General features: G+C 56.3%; 1 protein-coding gene across 1 annotated transcript in view; it reads left to right on the top strand.

The window, feature by feature from the left end:
- Positions 1-6,949: 6,949 nt before the first annotated feature.
- The window catches only part of COL16A1 (collagen type XVI alpha 1 chain), a 51,314-nt gene continuing 39,929 nt past the window's right edge, over positions 6,950-18,334 (top strand). Inside the window, exons 1-13 of the mRNA XM_030871456.2 lie at positions 6,950-7,663; positions 9,241-9,347; positions 11,270-11,344; positions 11,452-11,569; positions 12,433-12,556; positions 12,867-13,133; positions 13,752-13,832; positions 14,013-14,138; positions 14,947-15,000; positions 15,301-15,327; positions 15,874-15,909; positions 16,903-16,929; positions 18,015-18,077. Coding sequence (XP_030727316.2) covers positions 9,275-9,347; positions 11,270-11,344; positions 11,452-11,569; positions 12,433-12,556; positions 12,867-13,133; positions 13,752-13,832; positions 14,013-14,138; positions 14,947-15,000; positions 15,301-15,327; positions 15,874-15,909; positions 16,903-16,929; positions 18,015-18,077 — 1,071 coding nt within the window. The 5' untranslated portion in view covers positions 6,950-7,663; positions 9,241-9,274. The remainder of the gene's footprint in view (positions 7,664-9,240; positions 9,348-11,269; positions 11,345-11,451; positions 11,570-12,432; positions 12,557-12,866; positions 13,134-13,751; positions 13,833-14,012; positions 14,139-14,946; positions 15,001-15,300; positions 15,328-15,873; positions 15,910-16,902; positions 16,930-18,014; positions 18,078-18,334) is intronic.

Here is an 18,334-nt window from a genome sequence, read left to right on the forward strand (position 1 = left end):
CGCAGTCTAGCAGGCTGATAATTGATTACAGGGAGGGGTGTACCCTCCCTCTTCCAAGCTTCTGCTCAGATCTACCCCTTCTGGGAGACTGTTCCCAGCTGCCTTCCTCAGCCCCTATTGGGAAGGAAGGTGAAGATAGTCTCAAAGCTAAACATGTGAGGGACAGGTGGGAAGGGAAGGCAGCCAACAGATTGTGTTTGTAGTGGTGGTAAGGTTACACTCTCTCGTCGCATGTATGGAATACCTGGCATCTACTGAGCTCCAGGAACTGTGCTCAGTGCTTGAAATTGATCATCTCAGGTAACGCTCACAGCATCTCTGTGAGCCGTGGACAATTCCATTTTACCAACAAGGAAACTGAAGCTGTCTCTAAGAGATGAAGGGATTTGCCAAAAGTCACACAGCTAGTAAGTGGCAGGAGTGGGGTTTGAACCCAGTTTTTCTGGGGCTGGAGCCGCCACTGTTAACCACTATGCTGAGTTCTTGTTTGACTTTTAGGTAAAGAAACTAAGACCTAGAGAGGCCTAGCGATTGGCTAAAGGTCGCACAGCATAACAGGACTGTGAGTTGAGTTGGTTGGTACCCAAAGGGTTGCTTGGGTGAGGGTATACAAACTATCCTACCAGGGCCTTGCGTGGCCAACTCTTGCCCCAAAAGGGATTATTGGGGATGGGGCAGGGCCTGGAGGAAGGCTAGGGGCCAGGTCCATCTGGGGGTCTTCAGTGCTGCCTGTGCTCCACCCTCACCCCTCTCCACAGGCCTTGTGCCACGGGGCGTAGGACACTTGGGATGCCTTGGTAGATGTGGGCTACATCCCACTGTCCCTGCTGTGTTTGTTCTGAGATGTCATCTCTGTGTCCCGCTCTGTGCAGACCTGGGGAGGTGGCTGGTAGACAGGAGAAAAGGAAGTTTTAGGCCTTTGCTTAGTCCTTCACCCTGGGAGCTTCCAGTCTGTCTGGGGAGGAGGGACTTGCCTGTGTTGGGGATTGTTACGCCGGCGAGCATTTATGAGCAGATTCGCTAGGTGCCAGCAGCATGAGTGCGCCTGTCTCTTAGCCATTCTCTCCCTTAATCCTTTCAGCAAACCCTAAGTGACAGATGTTGCTGTAGTTCTGATTTTCCGAGGGAGAGGTTAAGTGATACCACCAAGTTACAGAGCCAGGATTTGAACCCAGGTACAGGCGATCTAACACCATGCTCTGTTGCAGGGGTTCTCAAACGTGATCCCTGGGCTGGTAGCACCAGCCTTGCCTGGGGACTTATTTGAAAAGCAAACTCTGCTGAATCAGAAATTCTGGGGGTGGGGCCCGACAGTCTGTGTTTACCAAGTCCTCTAAGCTCCAGAGCTTCTGCTCTCTTGCTTTATAGCACCTTGACTCGGGGGGCAGGGGCAGGGGGCAGGTGTCCTGACCAAGGTCATGGGCCCTGGAGTCAGGCAGAGCTGAGTTCAAATCTCTGTCCCACCACTTCCCAGCCCTATGACCGTGAGACTTAAATCATGAATCTTTGCCTTTCTAGCCTGTGAAGTGGTGGTAACAGTGCCTCACCTCCTAGAATTGTTGCCGGGTTAAATGAGAGAGTAGATCTCATTTGACAGATGAAAAAATGGCGGCCTAGAGAGGGAAAAGGACTTGCCCAGGCCCCTGCTGTGTGGGCTCCTTTCCAGAGAGGACTCTGCCCTCTGGGTCTGTCCCAAAGTGATCAGTTCATATCTAGCTCCATCCTTGCCAGCTGTGTAACCTTGAGCTGATTCCTCGTGTTCTCTCTGCCTGTCTCCTCGGGCTTAGAATGGGGATTGTAACAGTGCCTGGGCCTCCTGCCGTTGTTGTGAGACTAAAATGAGTTTCTCTGTGTATGGTGCCGGCCAGCACTTCAAAAGGGCTCAGTAAATGTTAGCTGCTGTTATTAAAGGCAGAGGCAGGATCAATCCCTACTGTCTTCTAACAGCACCCCCCCACCCCTGGTCAGAGGATGATTAAGAGTTTAGTGCAGGTCAGAGAGCGTGGGAATTCTGAGGAGCGGAATCTTCCCCTCAGGGGAGAGCAGTTTGGACCAGATAATTCTGTATTGTGCGAGGCTCTTCTGTGCATTGCAGGATGTCTAGCAGCACCCCTGGCCTCTACCCTCTGGGTGCTAGGAGGTGTCCCCCACCAAGTTGTGATGACCCAGAGTTCTCCAGACATTGCCAAATGTTTCCTGAGGAGCAAAATTGCCCTGGCTGAGAGTTACCGAGGTAATCAGTCAAGGTGGTTTGAGGTGCTTTAACACACCAGGTGGGTTAACACGGGATCCTACGGTTTACCTCTTCGTATGGTGGGGAGGCTGGGGCCCAGGGGCACACAGTGGGTAGAGGTAGGTCTGGAATCCAGGTGCCTGTCACCTCTCCACAGGTCCCTCAGAACAGGTGGGCAGAGCCCAGGGGACAACCAAGCTGGGGTCCAGGATGCCTGGAGCGTTCCCGCCTCCTCCCCCCAGTGTCTACCTGCCTGACCATTGCCACATCTACTGCAAAGCCCATCAGAGTCTGGGCTTACCTCTCCAGAAGCTCCAAACAGGTGCCTGGTGTCATGTGCTACTGAAGTAAGACACCCTTGTTGGGTATCTAAGAATGCTGTTGCCAGGGCCAAAGTTGCCAGGGCTGGGGGTGTCAGTGTGGAGCTCGCCATGGCCCTGCGGGGGGAGGAGGGCATCAGCAAAGTGGAGCACCGCCCCACCTGCTGGGACCATAAAGCTGCCACCAGAGGTGAAACATGGGTCCCCCTGCCCCGGGGATGCAGAGAGCCGTGGAGACATGGTGGCAGGGCTGATTTAGAGCGAGGAGAGGGAAGGAGGGAGAACGAGAGACACAGTCAGAGAGTTAGACATACAGAGCCAGAAACAGAGACACAACCAGAGAGAGACAGAGAGAAAGAGACAGGGTGAAGAGAAGCAGAGAACACGGAAGCTCCAAGACAAAGAGAGATAGGAGATAAGGACATAAAGACGCAGAAAGTGCGAGAAACAGACCCGAGACACAGAGGGAGATGCAGAGTTAGAGACGCAGATCCAAAAACAGAGGGCAACAGAAGAGACAGAAACAGAGACAAAGAAGAGAGAGAGCTGGAGAGGGGGCCGGAGTCACAGAGAGGAAGGAAAGAGAGCTAGAGAACCGGATGCAGAGAAAGCAGGCCAGATTCAGTGAGAGAGATGTCGTGGTCTGAGCGCGGGCTGGAAAAGAATTTCCAGACACAAGGCAGAATGTAAGGAAGATAGAGTTTATTAAAGAGAAGGGTTGCTGCAAGAACAGCGGGCCGACTTCCTGGTAGCCAGGGAAAGTCGACCCTGAGCATGGGTTGCTTGTCTGTTTTTATAGCCAGGGAACCTGTTAAGTCATCTGCTGACTGGGCAGAGTATGTATACTTTCAATGTGCTGAGCGGAGAAAAACGGGGCAAATGTCTTTCCTTATATGGGATGGGACAAGGACAGGGCACGCTGCTTGGGAGGGCTCTGGGACATTGCAATGGTCGCACTGTGACAGTGATAGGAGTGCTGTAGCTCTTCGTTCTGGCAACATTTGCCCTTTGAGTGTATCGTGTTCTCTGTCTTGGAGCACACCCCAAGAGACAAGCCGGAGTCACAAAGAGACGGGACAGAGACACCCAGAGGAACCCAAGGAGGCAGAGGAGACCTTGGTCCTCTGATCTCAGTCTCTCCTCTGGGACCCAGAAGCTGGGCATGTGTGTGTATCTCTGCCCACAGGAACATTCATGTCTGTGCCCCTGTGGGGGCTGTCCGTGTCTGAGTGCCCAGACAGTGCTTGTGTGCGTTCATCTGCTAATTCATCCTCTGCGTTCATCCTCTGCAGGGCAGTGGGTACCAGCAGACAAGGCCCTTCCTGGAGACTCTTGCTTATTAGTAAAGAAAGACGGTACACAAACAAATGCCGGAGCTATGCAGAGATTTCGAACAGAGTCACGTGCTAGAGAGTGACTCAGGGCTCCTCTAGACCTGGTGGTCAGGGAAGGCCACTCTGAGGAGGTGACTTATGAGGTGAGACCTGTGTCAAAGAGCCAGCCTCGCAAAGATCAGGGACAAATCCTTCCAGAGGGATGACTTGGTACAAAAGCCCGGAGGAGAAAACCAACTTGGTGAATTCAGGACTGAGAGAGGAGGCCCGTGGGACCACAGCTTCTGGGGGTGAGGTGGCTGGACAGGAAGGCAGAGGCCAGATCCTGAAGGACTTGGTAAGGTCAAGGGAAGGATTTGGGGGTTTCTTCTAGGTGAAATGAAAACTGGAAGATTGAAGCAGGAGAGTGAAGCCAGCGGATCCAGGTTTGGAAATGTCTTGCTGGCTGCTGGGTGGGAAGTAGGGGGTTGGGAGGCTCCTGCAATAGCCCAGGCAGAAGAGGATGGTGGCTTGGGTGAGACCGGGGAGAAGTAGGTGGATGTGGGCTGCGTTTGGGGTGTAGAATCCACAGGAGAGCAGGGATGGCAGGGGAAAGGAAGGGGCCAAGGATGACTCCTAGGTTGTTCGCCTGAGCGTCTGAATGAACTATGGTGGTGTTTATCAGAATGAGGAAGACAGGGAGATGCAGCTCTGTGGGCAACAGTCAGGAGGTCTGTTTCGGCTAAGTGTGATACGCCCGTGTGTGTATGTGTTTGCACCTGTGTGCCCACAGGCCGGGGCCCAGGTGTGCACGTGTGCCTGTGGCAGTTCAGCTCACCTCTGCTTGGCCGGGTGGGAGCTCCTGGGCTTGACCTGGGACCAGGCCCTGTCTTGGCTCTTCACTCTAGCCAGCGCCAGGCGCTGCCCCTGCCAGCTGGGGATTCCCCAGTGGCCAGCAGGAACAATGGGGTGGGTGGACCCCTGGCACTGCCGACATCTGGGCACACAACCCCAGGCCCAGGAGGCCTGGGAGCCCCGCCCGGCAGCGGCAGGCAGGCTCCGGGGCAGCTGGTGGCAATTAGCAGCGTTGATTACCTCGTGGCGATGCCATCTGGGGTGAGGGCACTGAGCCCAGCCCCACGGGATACCCTGCTTGCTGGCATGCAGGGCTTTCTGGGGCTGAATGCATGTAAGTGTGTCAGCATCTCTGCCTGCGTGTGTGTGGATGTGCATTGGTGTGTACGTGTCTGAGTCGGGGTTTCTGCGGGAGCCGAGTCTGTGTGGCCAGCTGTGTCTGTGTGCACATGTGTACGTGCTGTGGGTCTGCAGGTTTCTGTTTGCATATATGAAGAATTATGCCTGTGGGCACAGGTGTGTGCTTCTATGTGTATGTTTGTGCACACACGTGTGTGTGTGCATGCATATGTCTCATGTGTGCATATCCAAGTAAAAGCAGTGCGAAGTACATGCATTCTGAAAATTATGCACCTGTGTTTGAGTACGTCCAGGGATATATTTCTGTGGCTTCATCTGTGCTCACACATGTGTCTCTGTGTGTCTGTTTACGTGGAGGAGTATCAAGTGTGTGCATGTGTCTGTGTGAACCTAAGTGTCTACATATGCACGTGGAGTCTATACACGTGTCGTGAGAGAACATATCTAACTGTACGCTTCTGGATGGGTGCATGTATGTGTCAGGGGCAGGAAGGGGCATAGGCCCATTTCTAGACTGCATCCAGCTGTCCCTTCCTGCCCGGGAGGGTCTGGGATATGAATGGAGGAAGGATATAGGAGTTGCCCAGGATGGCACAGTGGTTAAGAGCGTGTGCTGTGGGTCCAACCTAGCTGGCATGGGCCCCTGCCCCAGCATCCACTAACCATGCAATCTTGGGCAAGTTGAGTTGTTCCTGGGCTCCAGGTTTCCCCATCTGTAAAATGGGGGTAAGCATAGAATTCTCCTTCTGGGGCTGTTGCGAGGATGAAAGGAGCTAGCCTATGTGAAGTTCTTAGCACAGAGCCTGACCTATGGGTGTTGTCTATTCATTCCCAAGTGCCTGCCACTGGTGCAGCACGTATGGACAGGCGGAGCCGGTGCCTGCCCACTCCTCAGGCCAAAGCTCCCAGAAAGCCCCACCCCTCCACTTCCCGCCTGCTGAGCTCAGCGCTTCCCAGGCCCCACCGCCGTCATAGCCACATCTGAGCCAGTTCTGCGCAGGGACCACAGTGGCCAGCGTCTCCGTGGCCGTGGTTGCGGGTTTCCACTGACTCAGCGCCTCGGGCTCCAGAGGCGGGAAACCCCAGGCCTGCCGCCCCTCTGGCTAGATGGGGCCACAGGGCTATGACTCCACCATGTTGCTTCTTCAGGAAGCCCCCACCCCCCCATCAGGGCACTCCAGATGCTCCCACCACACGCATTCCTACCACTCAAGGGCCTCTTGAACCTACTTCTCCATAGTTCCTCATCCTTGGGGCCCAGAAATTTGTTTGCTGCCTCCAGGGGAGACCCTTGGGAGGGTCACCTTGATCATCCCCCTGCCTCAGGACAGAACTGGACACGTTACCTGCTTCCTTCTCCTCAGAAGTCCAATCTCTCATCCAACCTCAATTCCTCTCGGTTCCTTGGCTCCTGAGTGTAAAGCAACACCCTCTCCATGGCTGGGCCGGTCCAGTCTCACCTCCTCGCCCGCTGCCAGCGTTCACAATAATAATGATAATAACAGTGAATATTTATTGAGCTCCTCTTTTGTGCCCTTAGTAAGCACTTTTACAGACTAACTTGTTTTCTGCTCACAATCCTGTGAGGTATATGCAGTCATTATCCCATCTTACAGATGAGAAAGTGGAGTCATAGTTAAATAGTAAGTTCAAAACCACAAAGCTAGAGCGGAGGACAGGGATTTGAGCCCTTCTAACTTCACGGAGTCAGTAGGAATAAGGGGACCCGCTGGGTTCCACTTGTCTGGAATTGAGTCCAGAGCAGAAGGGGTTAATTTAGCTCGCGAGCGAGCACCCACCCAGGCGTGCACACACACCCCAACTCCTGGAGGGGGCCCCCTCCCCCCAGTTCAGACGGTCAGAGAACAGACTAACTGGGAACGTTAGGCTCAGAAACTGGAAAAAGCTGACCAAGGAGGCTTGGGTAGCAGCCACGTCACGGGTGCTGCGGAGCTGGGGAGGAGGGTCTCCATCCTCCCCTCCCCCCAGCCCCGCCACCCTTCTGGAGGCCCAACGAGGGAAGGGGAAGGGGGTGGCACAGGGGAGGCCCTTCAAGCTCCAGTCCTGGCTCTTAAAGGGCCGGACTCCCCGCCCACCCGCCTGCCGCCAGAGCCCCTTGCAGGGCAACTCCAGGCACGCAGGGTCCTGCCTTGCTCGCTCGCTTACCTGGCGGGGCAAGTGGGAGGGATGGGCTTGGGAGCGCCGCCAGGCCAGGAGTGGGCCTTGCGTCCTGCCGCCTCTGCCACCGCTGGAGACCCCTCCCGGTCCTCCCTCCCTCCTCCTGCCTGGCGGGCGGGTCCAGCTGTGTTCCATTAGCGGCCCTGGCAAGTCCCCAGCCCCCTGGTGCCTCCCCCTCTTCCCCCACCCGGAGTGGCCGGCAGTCCCCGGCAGGCGAGCGGGCATGCGAGCGGGGCAGCATTCAGCCCCAAAAGCTCAGGACAGGGGAAACTGGGGACCCGAGGCCGGCCAGAAGTAATCGAGGAGCTTCCAGCGGGTCTGAAGAACCCAGGCCCTGCTTCCCGCGGTTGGCTGCGTCGGGCTGCCTGGATTACACAGTGAGGTGGCGGGGATCCCCAGCCACGGTAAGTGGGGGCGGAGCGGGTTGCCTCGGGCCTCTGGACTGAAGGGCCCCTTCTGCCCCTGACTTGCTGTGTGACCTGGGGCAAGAGGCATCCCCTCTCTGGACCTCAGTCCCCTTCTTTAAAGCAGGATGAGCTCTACCTCCATTGCAGTTCTGACTCTCCCTGCCCCCAGATCTGTGCCTTCATATATGGATGGGGTCATCTCCTTGGAAGCTTCTCTCTTATCTCTGGAGCCCCCTGCTCTGGATGGGGCTAGAGGAGTGAAGTCGAGAGGTCAGGAGCAGGAAGGGGACAGGGAACACATTGAAGTTCACATGCATTCACATGCCTCTCACAGTTGCCAGTGCTTCCACTGACTGGCAGGAGGGGGAGGTCAGGATAGGGTTTGAGAGATAAGATGTGCATGCCACCAGAATGGGGGATGAATAGGGTGGGGGAGCAGTTCTGCCCCAGGAGGAAGGAGATTGGGGTCCTATCTCCAAATATATTGAGGCTAGGGGTCCTTCCTGCTCTCATTCCCTGTCCAGAGCAGAGGGAGGGGAAACAGAATTCCTTTACAGCTGGAGGGAATGAGGTCAGACTTGCATAAGAACTTCCCGACAGGAGGGCCTATGGAGGGGTAGTCATAGGCTCGCTGTGTGCACGTGTATACGTACTAGCTGGTGTGTCTAGGTGTACCGTGAACATGTGTCTCTGTGACCATGCCTGTGTGCAGGTAGGACTGTATGCACACACGGGCACAAATATGTTTCTGTGTATATGTGCCCGTGTATCTGTGTGTGTCATGCTGACACATGCATGACTGTGTGCGTGAGCGAGCTGCCTGTCTCGGGGGAGGCTGGGTGATGTATGGCTCTGCTGGCCGCTTGCTGAGCCCGCATGGGTTTATCTGGGCCCATCCATCGGGGTTTAATAAAACTAAAAGACGAGCCTCCAGCAGCAGGGGAGGTTGGCAACAAGGTCCTGAGCCCGTTGACCTGTCCTCCCGCCCACTGCACCCATGGGGGAGGCTTCCTTGGCTCATCAACCCCGTGATGGCTTCCAGGAGACTCAGCCCAGCTGTCAGCCCCTGACCTTGCGGGTGCCAGACAGGGCCGCCTGGCTGAGCTGGGTGCGGCTAGCCAGGTGCCAGGCTAGCATATACCAATACAGTGCACAGGTTGATAAAATACTGAAATACTTCCAAGTGTCTTGGCAAACAGCCTCTGCCTCAAGCGTCCTCGCTATCCCAAGTGACCTGGCCTTCTAGGACCCTCTAGATCTCTCCTCAATCCAGCAACTGTCCACTGACGCAGCCAGATGCCGCCTGGACCTGCTTTCAGCGCTCCAGCCAGCATCCTGCTCTGGCTGGTCGGTGTCCGTGCCATACCGGTGGTTAAATATTTTGAATATCACCTCGGCCCAAATCCTAGCCCGAGGCCTGTGGTTGGGCCTCTGAGGGGGACTGACGCCTGGCTAGACCTCCTGCAACCCCAGTACCAGCGCCTGGGCCCTATGGGCCGGTCGCTGCTTGCCCACGTGTGGAATTCTGCTCTGGGAGCTCAGGAATCCACCTTCCTGCTCTCTGTGGTTTTCAGGTGCTGTGGCTGCGGCCGACTTCTCTGGACCAGGATGTGGGCATCTTGGGCTCCTGGCTTGTGGCTGCTCAGTCTCTGTGTTATCTGCAGCCACGAGGCAGATACAGGTGAGATGACGTGAGGATCAGAGTGCCATAGGCCTGCCACTGCCTCTCTGAGGTGTGGGGTCCTGTGCACATATGTGACCACGGGCCTGGGTCACGTGGGCATTTATAGGAGAGTCCAGAGGCTGGGTTCAGAGTGGCCTGAGGTGTTTGCGTGCATGAGCCAGTGTGAGGTGAGCTAGAGAGGATGTGTGTTTCTGTCTACATATTTGTGTGTCTCTGGGCCTCTCTGCGTTTACATCTCAGAGTTGCTGTGTGCATCTGTGTCTCTGTGTGTGGGAAGAACCACCCACCCTAATACATAAACCCAACCTGTGCCCCAGCTGCTGGTGGGGCCGGCGTGGTGGGCAGGAGCCGGCAGCAAGCTCTCCCTGCAGAGGGAGGCTGCATATCCCCAAACGGGCCAGGCCTCTCCAGTCCTTGCCCTGGTGGAGAATCCATCTTCCAGCCCACGTGCTCCTCCTCCTCCACGGCGATCTTGGATAAAGGGGCCGCCTCAAGGCCCAGACGCCGGATGGGACAAAGGGTGCAGCTTTCCAGGGCCCAAAGCCAGAGGAAGTTGACCAGGCAACTTGCCCTGCCCTGCTGGGTGCCCTCTGGCTGTGTGTCTGAGCAGAAATAGAACTCCTAGAACCCCAAATCCAGCCAAAAGAGGCAGAAAAACCAAGATGCAGATGTGAGTGGGGTACATGTGACTGTCTGTGGGTTGTGTGTGTACATATGTGTTTTTGCATGTTTGCATATATGCCTTACTGTCTTCTCCCTCACCGGGTCCCCTGGGGATTGGGGCAGATAATTTCAACATCTGTAAGGAATTTGGGCCCGTTGCCAAGGGGTGAGTCACCCTTTGCTGCTGCTGATGCTAAAGACAGTGATAGTTTTTCTGGACAAACCTGGGGCAGAAAGATTCCAGGGGGGTCACTGGGCCTAGGAACCCAGGATTCCTTCTTCCCACCAGGCATCCCAATGCCCAGCTTCTAGGAGCTGTATCCACCGGCTTGTCCCAGCTACCCCGTCTGCATTGATTAAAAGGTTTTTTCTGATTCTAGCCTCCATCTCTCCTGTTGTAGCACTCTCTCATTACTTCTGCTCAATCAGCCCTAGAGAAGAGGCAGGCGCATGGCTGCCTACCTGTCCCTTAAGGGTTTTGGAGACCTGACTAAGCTATCCCCTTCTGCATGAGCCTTTATCCCCTTAATATACCCTGTCTGGAGCCCCAAGGTTCTGGTGGGTTCCTTGAGCTTGTGGTCCACTCAGGCCCTCAGTCTTTTCTCACAGTTTCATAATGTAGTTATCCAGGTGAAAAGTCAATCTGTTGACTCAGACTTGTGTCTGGCCTGTTTGTCTGTTTTGGCTGTGGAAAGTGGAACCCCACCCATTGCTGAGAACATGTGTACCAGCAGCACATGGCATCCCTGGTGGCACAGGCATCTACAACTCACACATGTGCAGACATGTGCATGCACTGGTATATAACACAGTGTGCATGGACCTGACGTTTCCTTGCCCCTGAAGTGCTCCTCTGTCTCCCACTTGGGTGTATGTTGTGGAGGGGGCATGTGTATATACACAGCTCCCCACCCCCATCTGAGCTGTAGGCCTGCCCAGAGTTTCTTTCATTCTCTTGCTGGCCTGGCCCCTGACTTGGGGGTCCTAGGGAGATTTGGGTTCTAGGAATTCTGATCTTGCTCTGCTATGAACTTACTTAGTAGCCTTGGGCCAGGCCTCAGTCTTCCCATCTGTGCATTGGCTCCCAGGGTAGCCAGGGTCAGAAGGCGAAAGGTGAAACAGCCCCAAGGCAGAGCCTGGGTAGAGATGCAGTGTGGGGAACATGAACTTGCTCCGCCCCAGGCTCCCCAAGAACCCGACTGTGCAGTCACCTCAGCCTGAGCCCACCAGATGCCCCACTGCCAATTCTTTTCCAGGGGAGCGGTGCCCACCTTCACAGCAAGAAGGACTCAAGTTGGAACCCAGAAGCGACTTATCGACCAACGTGACTGGTGAGTGCTCATCTCATCCTGTCGTCTCCCCTCCACCATCTTCCTGGAGTGGCCAGTATCCCACTCACCTGCCCAGCTGAGCTATTCATCCACTGTCTCCCCTAAAGGCTTCAATCTCATCCGCCGACTCCGCCTCATGAAGATATCTGCCGTTAAGAAGATCCGAAACCCCAAGGGACCTCTCATCCTGCGACTGGGAGCGGTCTCAGTCACCCAGCCCGTGCGGTAAAGGCCCCAGTGTGACCGCTGGGAATCAGTACTGACCTCAGCCACACTCCCAGCAACTCTGCATGTGGGGCCTAAGCTCAGGGGCACCCGTGGGTCATTGTATCCTGCTTCCTGTCAGGAGTCAGCCTGGTCTCCACTCCTGGGCCTTGCAGGGTGTGCAGAGAGAAGGGGACTGGCAGGCCCACCCTGTGTCCTTTCCCCAACTCTGGCTAGCAGTGGGTGAGGACAAGTCTGCATCCTGTGGGCACCATGAGGACTCCAGGATGGAGGAGGGAAACTTCGAGAATTGTGTGTGTGTGTGTGTGTGTGCGCGCGCACCCACACGTGTGAAGTCCGAACTCCCACAATCCCTGGGTGGTCTGGCCCCTGTTTACCTCTCCAGCCTCATCTTCCAAAATGTTCCCTTTCTTTCTTGCTGCTCCAGTCGTGCTGAACCTGTTCATCGTTTTTCAGTATTTCTTTCCCTGCCCCGGGCCCAGTTATTCTCCCCAAGGCATCCTGGATTCCTTGGAAGCACTTACCACAATCCTAATGAAATAGTGCAACAGTCATTCTGAGGATCCTTTGTTTATGGCCTTACCTCCCGCATCACCCCGTCAGACTTGAAGGCTCCCTGAGGACAGGCCTCTTCTCTGTGTTTTCACCCCTGTTACCCCCCGCAGCCAGACCCACCACTGGCACATAGTAGGCCCTCAAGAAACATCTGTAGAATGAATGGATGTGTATATGTATGTGTGTGGCAGTTTGGAGGTGTTTGCCTGTGCGTGTCTCGTGTAGGTTCAACAGTCCTGAGGGCCCAGGGTGGGCAGCAGGTGGTCTCTTACCTGAGCCTCAAGGCACCCTCCCTGCTCTACCCCCAGACGTGTATTCCCTCGGGGCCTCCCCAGTGAGTTTGCCCTGGTGCTGACACTACTGCTGAAGAAACACACCCACCAGAATACGTGGTATTTGTTTCAAGTGACCGATGGAAATGGGTACCCGCAGGTGAGCCCGCCCCCCCGCTCCACCCCCATTGCTCTTGGCCATCGAGCAGTACCAGTCCATACCAGCTTCTGTCCCAGCTTGTGATTTCTGGGGCCTCCCTGCTCCATCCCAGTGCCCACCCTCAAGGTCACCCCCACCCCACCTATCCCAACCTCTTAGGAGGTATTGCTCTGTGACCCCAGCCAGCTTTCGTCCCTTTCTGGGCCTCAGTTTCCCCTCCTGTGAAATGAGCTTGAGAGCCCTTACCTTTGTCATGCTGTGGCTTGGGGGGCTCTGATTCTCTGTCCTTGCCTTTCCCGATTCCACACAGATTTCCCTGGAAGTCAACAGCCAAGAGCGGAGCCTGGAGTTCCGGGCCCGGGGCCAAGATGGCGACTTCGTGTCCTGCATCTTCTCAGTGCCCCAGCTCTTTGACCTGCGTTGGCACAAGCTGGTGCTGAGCGTGGCTGAACGCGTAGCCTCTGTGCATGTGGACTGCACATCAGTCTCCTCCCGGCCTCTGGGGCCCTGGCGACCCATGCAGCCTGTGGGCCATGTTTTTCTGGGCTTAGATGCTGAGCAGGGCAAACCTGTCTCGGTGAGTGCTAGGTCAGGCTTGGACTCTGCTCCTACTTTCTGGGAGCCTGAGTGAGCTCCCGGGAACCTATATCTGACCAGGACTTTCCCTTGCTCAGAATCCTCTCATGGTTCCCCATTGACCTCCAGATGCAGCCTGAACGTATTAACCTGGCATTCAAGGTCTTTCATGATCTGGTCCCTATAAATGACTGCAGCAGCATCTTCTGTTCCATCTTTCCATGCAGCTTTTGCTCTGGTTGATTCCATCCCAGACATCCATCTCACCTAATACTTTCACACCACCAGCCTTTGCCTATGCCGTTACCTCTGCCTGGAATGCTTTTCCTTGTATACCTACCTGCTGAATATCTACTGGTCCTCAAGGCCCAGCTTGAATGAAATCTCCTCTTCCCCTTTTCCTCTGGGCCAAAGCGAACATTTCTCCCCCCTCTCCCTCTTTCTTTCGTGTATAGTTTTGTTTTGCTTTTTGTGACAGCTGTATTCTTGATGGTCTCTCAGGCCAGACTGGAAACCTTCTGAGGGCAAACTCTGGGATGGAGCCATCTCTGTGCCTCATTAGGGTCCAGGACTCAGAGCTATTTGCTAGAATGAAGTGACACTTGTGTGTCCCTTGCAGTTTGACCTTCAGCAGGCACACATCTACTGTGACTCGGATCTTGTGCTGGAGGAGGGCTGCTGTGAGATTTTGCCGGGAGGGGTGAGTGGCCTGGCCCCAGCACAGCTGGGAGGGGTTGGGGCACTGTCCAGGGACACAGTGTGCTGGAGATGGAGGACCAGGAAGGCGATGCCTAGAGATCTTAGGATGATGAGTGGGTGAAGTGGGGTGGGGGGAGTCTGCCTTCTGTACTGACCCCAACCCTTCCCCCACACTGGGCAGTGTCCCCCAGAGACCTCCAAGGCCCGCCGGGACACCCAGAGCAATGAGCTCATCGAGATCAATCCACAGACTGAGGGCAAGGTCTACACCCGCTGCTTCTGCCTGGAGGAGCCGCAAAACAGCAAGGTGGGTAGGCAGGGCAGGCAGACATGGGCATAGACAGGCACAAGTGGGCCTGCCCCTCCCCTGACCTGACTGGGGCCTGCCCCCAGGGTCAGTTGACCATGTGCCCCAGGGCAGGGAGGGCACTGGAAGCCCTGCTTCTTTGCTTCCCACCCCTGTTGGATTCTGGTAGGCAGAGAGACAGCCCACTGTAATACCCTGTGCCCGCCTGCCTGCTGGCATTGAGAGTTGTGCCCATCTAGCTCTGGTACTACCCACACCCTCACTGCTACCGTCCCAGACCCTAGTGAGGGAAGGACCAGGCTGGCACCCAAAGGCAGTTTCTCCAGGACAGGGATATCTGGGGTCAGAGGCCGGGTGCCACACTGCTTGCCTTGGGGCTCACTCATCGTCCTGGGCTCAGCCCGGGCAAGTGCCAGGCTGGTTCCATGCCCAGCACCATGGCCAGCTGCCCTGCCCGCTTTAGGTTCTTCGGGGGCGGCAGGGAAGCCCAGTGCCTCCCGTAGCCCCACACCGTGGCAGGGCAGCCTCCCTGCCCGCCGGGCATCTTGACCAGCTTTTGGCTGCAGGAACACAGGATCCCATTGATTCGTGGTCTTGTTTTCTCCGACATCACGTGGGTGGGGTGAAAAGGAAGGCGGGGGGCCTGTTGGGGTGCCAGGGGGCTGAGTAGGCTCTTGATGACCTGGGAACTGCCGGATGTCAGGCTGAGGCATCCCAGGGGTCCATGCCCCTGCCTGGGGGCCCCTGTCTAGTGTGGGCCCCAGAACTGCCCCCTCCTCAAGATTCCCTCCTTATTCTGTCTGCTCAGGTGGACGCCCAGCTGACGGGAAGAATCAGCCAGGAGGCAGAGAGAGAAACAAAGGTAGAGACAGTGCGTGGGCGGAGGAGCCCAGAGTGGCCTCAGGCTGCCCTCCCTGCCCTCCGTAAACCCCTTGAGTAAGAGACTCTCCACCCATGCTCTTCCTACCTGCCCCCACTCTCCTGGACAGAGCTTAGGATTCGTAGGTGCCAGCTCTGAGAAGGAAGGATGAACGGGAGTGAGACAGACAGTACCTGGCACTATCTAGGGCACCCGCTTCTGGTGGTTCTTGGGTAGGGGTGTTGGAAGCAGTGCTTTGTCCCCTCCATTCCCCACCCATTCTCATGCCCTCCCTCTTCCCAGGTCCACCAGGAGACAGCAGTGGATGAGGTAAGCCTCCCATCTAGACTGGCAAAAAGAGCTTGGTTGGAAAGGTGCCAGCATGAGCCCTTCAGACAAGGCTTTGGTGCCCTGGAGCCTGGGCATGGGGGTGTGGGATGACCACACAGCTCCCAGCATTCCTTGGGGACCTGATGCTGGACCCTGTCTGCCTGTGCTTCTCCTTAGGAGCGGGGTGTTCAGCCCTGGGCACTCCTGCTGAGTTGGCAGCAAATGGCCACGGGTATCTTGGAGAGGGCCCAGGCCTTGGCCATGGCACCCTGGATTCTGGGCCTCACTCTGCTCCAGCATGCTGTGTGACCCAGGGCCCACTGCTATTCCTCTCTGGGCTTCAGTTTCCTCATCTGAGAAATGGCTTGGCTCTAGGTCGGTGGCAGTTGAGGGGCGAGGCCTGTTTGGCAGGGTTTCCATCTTTATGCTCCTCAGCTCCACCCAGACACCTGTGATGCTCTTGGTGTGTGTAAGGGGGCCAGTGGGGTGGAGGGGGCTGGTCCTGGGCTCGCAGACCTGACCTCCAGGCCCATTCTTCCCTTTCAGTGCCCACCCTGTGTCCATGGTGCCCGGGAGAGCAACGTGAGTGAAGAGAGAGTGTGCTGGGTGGGGTGGACGGGGCCTGGGAGTGGGCGTGGCCTAGAGGTTGGCTTGGCGGCTTCCTGGTTCAGGACAAGGGGGTCTTTGTGCACTTTCGCACTCTCTGCCTGCCCGCCCCCCAGAGCTGGGCTTGACCCACACCCGCAGTCCCACCGAGCCAGGGCCCCTCCAGGGTGGAATGGGGCCGGGGTGGCGGCTGGCAGAATCAGAGCCTTGGGTGCTGACCCCAGCTTGGCCCTCCCCTCAAGGACTCAGGCCTGCTCTCCTTGGAAGGCTTCCCATGTCATCTTAGAGGCAGAGAAGGGGAACGGCTGGCTCAGGGTGGCACAGCCCAGCATGGCCCCCCAAACCACGTGTTGGCTCAGGGCCTCCCCTCCTATCCCTCTCTAGCTGGTCCTGGCCCATCCTCCCTCTGGGGTCCAGAAGGACAAGGGAAAGGGGCTCAGTGCGAGCCCAGCTGGTACCCAACTGCGTCTCTTCCGTGGGCAGTATGAGTCACCACTTTCCCACAGCCTGACATTCTGAGTTGACATTCTGCATTGATCCACAAAGGGCACAGCCCCCGCTCCCCTCAGCTCTAAGCCCCTGGCCTTGGGGGACATCAGGAAGTGCCCCCTCTGCTGACCTCCCCTGTTTCCGTCCTGCCCTCCACCAAATCCAGTAAAGCTGATGGTTCCCAGATATGCAGGGGTTACCATGGCAACCAAGCAGCCATGTTATCCTAGCAACTGCGGGGTGGAGCTAGCCAAAGCCAGGCAGGTTAGAGAAGGTAGGTCAAACCCCTCCGTAAGTTTGACAGCTTTGGGAAATAAAATCAGCATGCTGGTTGGCCTGGGAGACAGAGCAGGGGCTGGGGTTCGGGCTGTTGGTTCAGCCACCCCTGTGTGACCCTGGCTAAACTGCTTGCCCTCTCTGGGCCTCTGTTTTCCTCTCCCTCCCTGAGATGATTGCATCCTCTCTCATCTGTCCCCTCAGGTCACAATTGGTCCCTCTGGCCCCCAGGTGAGTCCCAGATGGAGAACAGGCCACCTCTGCCCTCTTCAGTGATGCTAGTCCATCTCACGGCATGTGGCCCCTTGCCTGTGTGTATATATCAGGGCTACCCAAGCCTGCGTATATGTGGGGTGATTAGATGTGTGTGTGTGTGTGTTGGAGAGAGTAGGGGGTTGTGTGGATGAGAGGATGTTAAGAACTGCCCTTTTCTGAGGGCCTACTGTGCATCAGGCACTGGGCCACCCATTGGCACCATGACCTTCCTGAACCCCCTCAGGCATCTTGCAGGGTGGGTACTATCATTTTATTTCAGGGAAAACCGAGGCCCAGCTGTGCCCACGTGGGTGACTGGTGTGATTTTGTGTGTGTGTGTCTATGTGTGTGACTACGTGCATTTCTGGATACATGTTTGCACATGTGCAGGGGGGTGAACCCATATACCTGTGGGCCTGACAGGATCACAGAGCTTGTGGGTGATGTGCAAGTGTGAGATTGCACACTCCTGTGTGCCTGTGAGTATATAATGTCATTCTTGGAGCCCCTCCGCGTGTGTGTAAGTGGTGCACACTTCACCTGCAGTGTCACATTTCTTCCTCACCGCAGTCCCTTGAGGTAGGTGCTGACATGAATCCCATTTTATTGATGAAGAAACTGAGGTTCAGACAGTTCACATAACTTGCCCTGAGACACATGCTTGTAAGCGGTGGAGGTAGGATTTGAACTCGGGCAGCCTGACACTCACCATCATGGGTGTCTTCCACTGCACATGTGTGTGTCCACGCACATGTGTCCCTGTGCCCCTGGGTGTGCTGTGTGTGAGCTAGCGTGCTTGGGTTGGAGTGTGGGAGAAGAGGTACCTTCTGCCTGAAACTACGGATTTGCCAGATATGGTCTTTTGGGGTGGGAGGCACAGGCGGATGAGTGCGTATGGAATCCATATGCTGTGTGTGTGGGGGCGGGGGGTTGGGGCAGGGCTGTGCTCACTTACACACCCGTGTGTGGTGGATGCGTGGAGAAGACCAGGATGGGGAGAGCTTCTTCAAGGCTCTCATGTGCTCCTCTGGTCCCAGCCCTTGCTTTGGTCTCATCCACAGAGAGAGAAAGGTGAGCAGGGCCTGCCTGGTCCATCAGGACCCAAGGGAGAGAAGGGAGCCCGGGTAAGTGCCCCGGCCACGTCCACGGCAGAACGTTCCCACCTGTGCCCTGGGGTTGGGCCGGAATGTGAGCCATCATCCCATCATCTCAGATGGAAACCTGCAGCCTGGTCCAAACAGGGGATGAGGGACAGGGTCTCTCTAGGGGTTAGTGTGCGGAAACCTGTATCTTCTAGGGGCACCTGCGACTATGGGATTCTTGGGCCCATCCTCCTCAAAACAGGTCTAGGATGGCTCCCCTAGGAGGCTGATCCCTTGCT

The sequence above is a fragment of the Globicephala melas genome, chromosome 1 (genome assembly GCF_963455315.2).
Source record: "Globicephala melas chromosome 1, mGloMel1.2, whole genome shotgun sequence".
NCBI lineage: Eukaryota > Metazoa > Chordata > Mammalia > Artiodactyla > Delphinidae > Globicephala > Globicephala melas.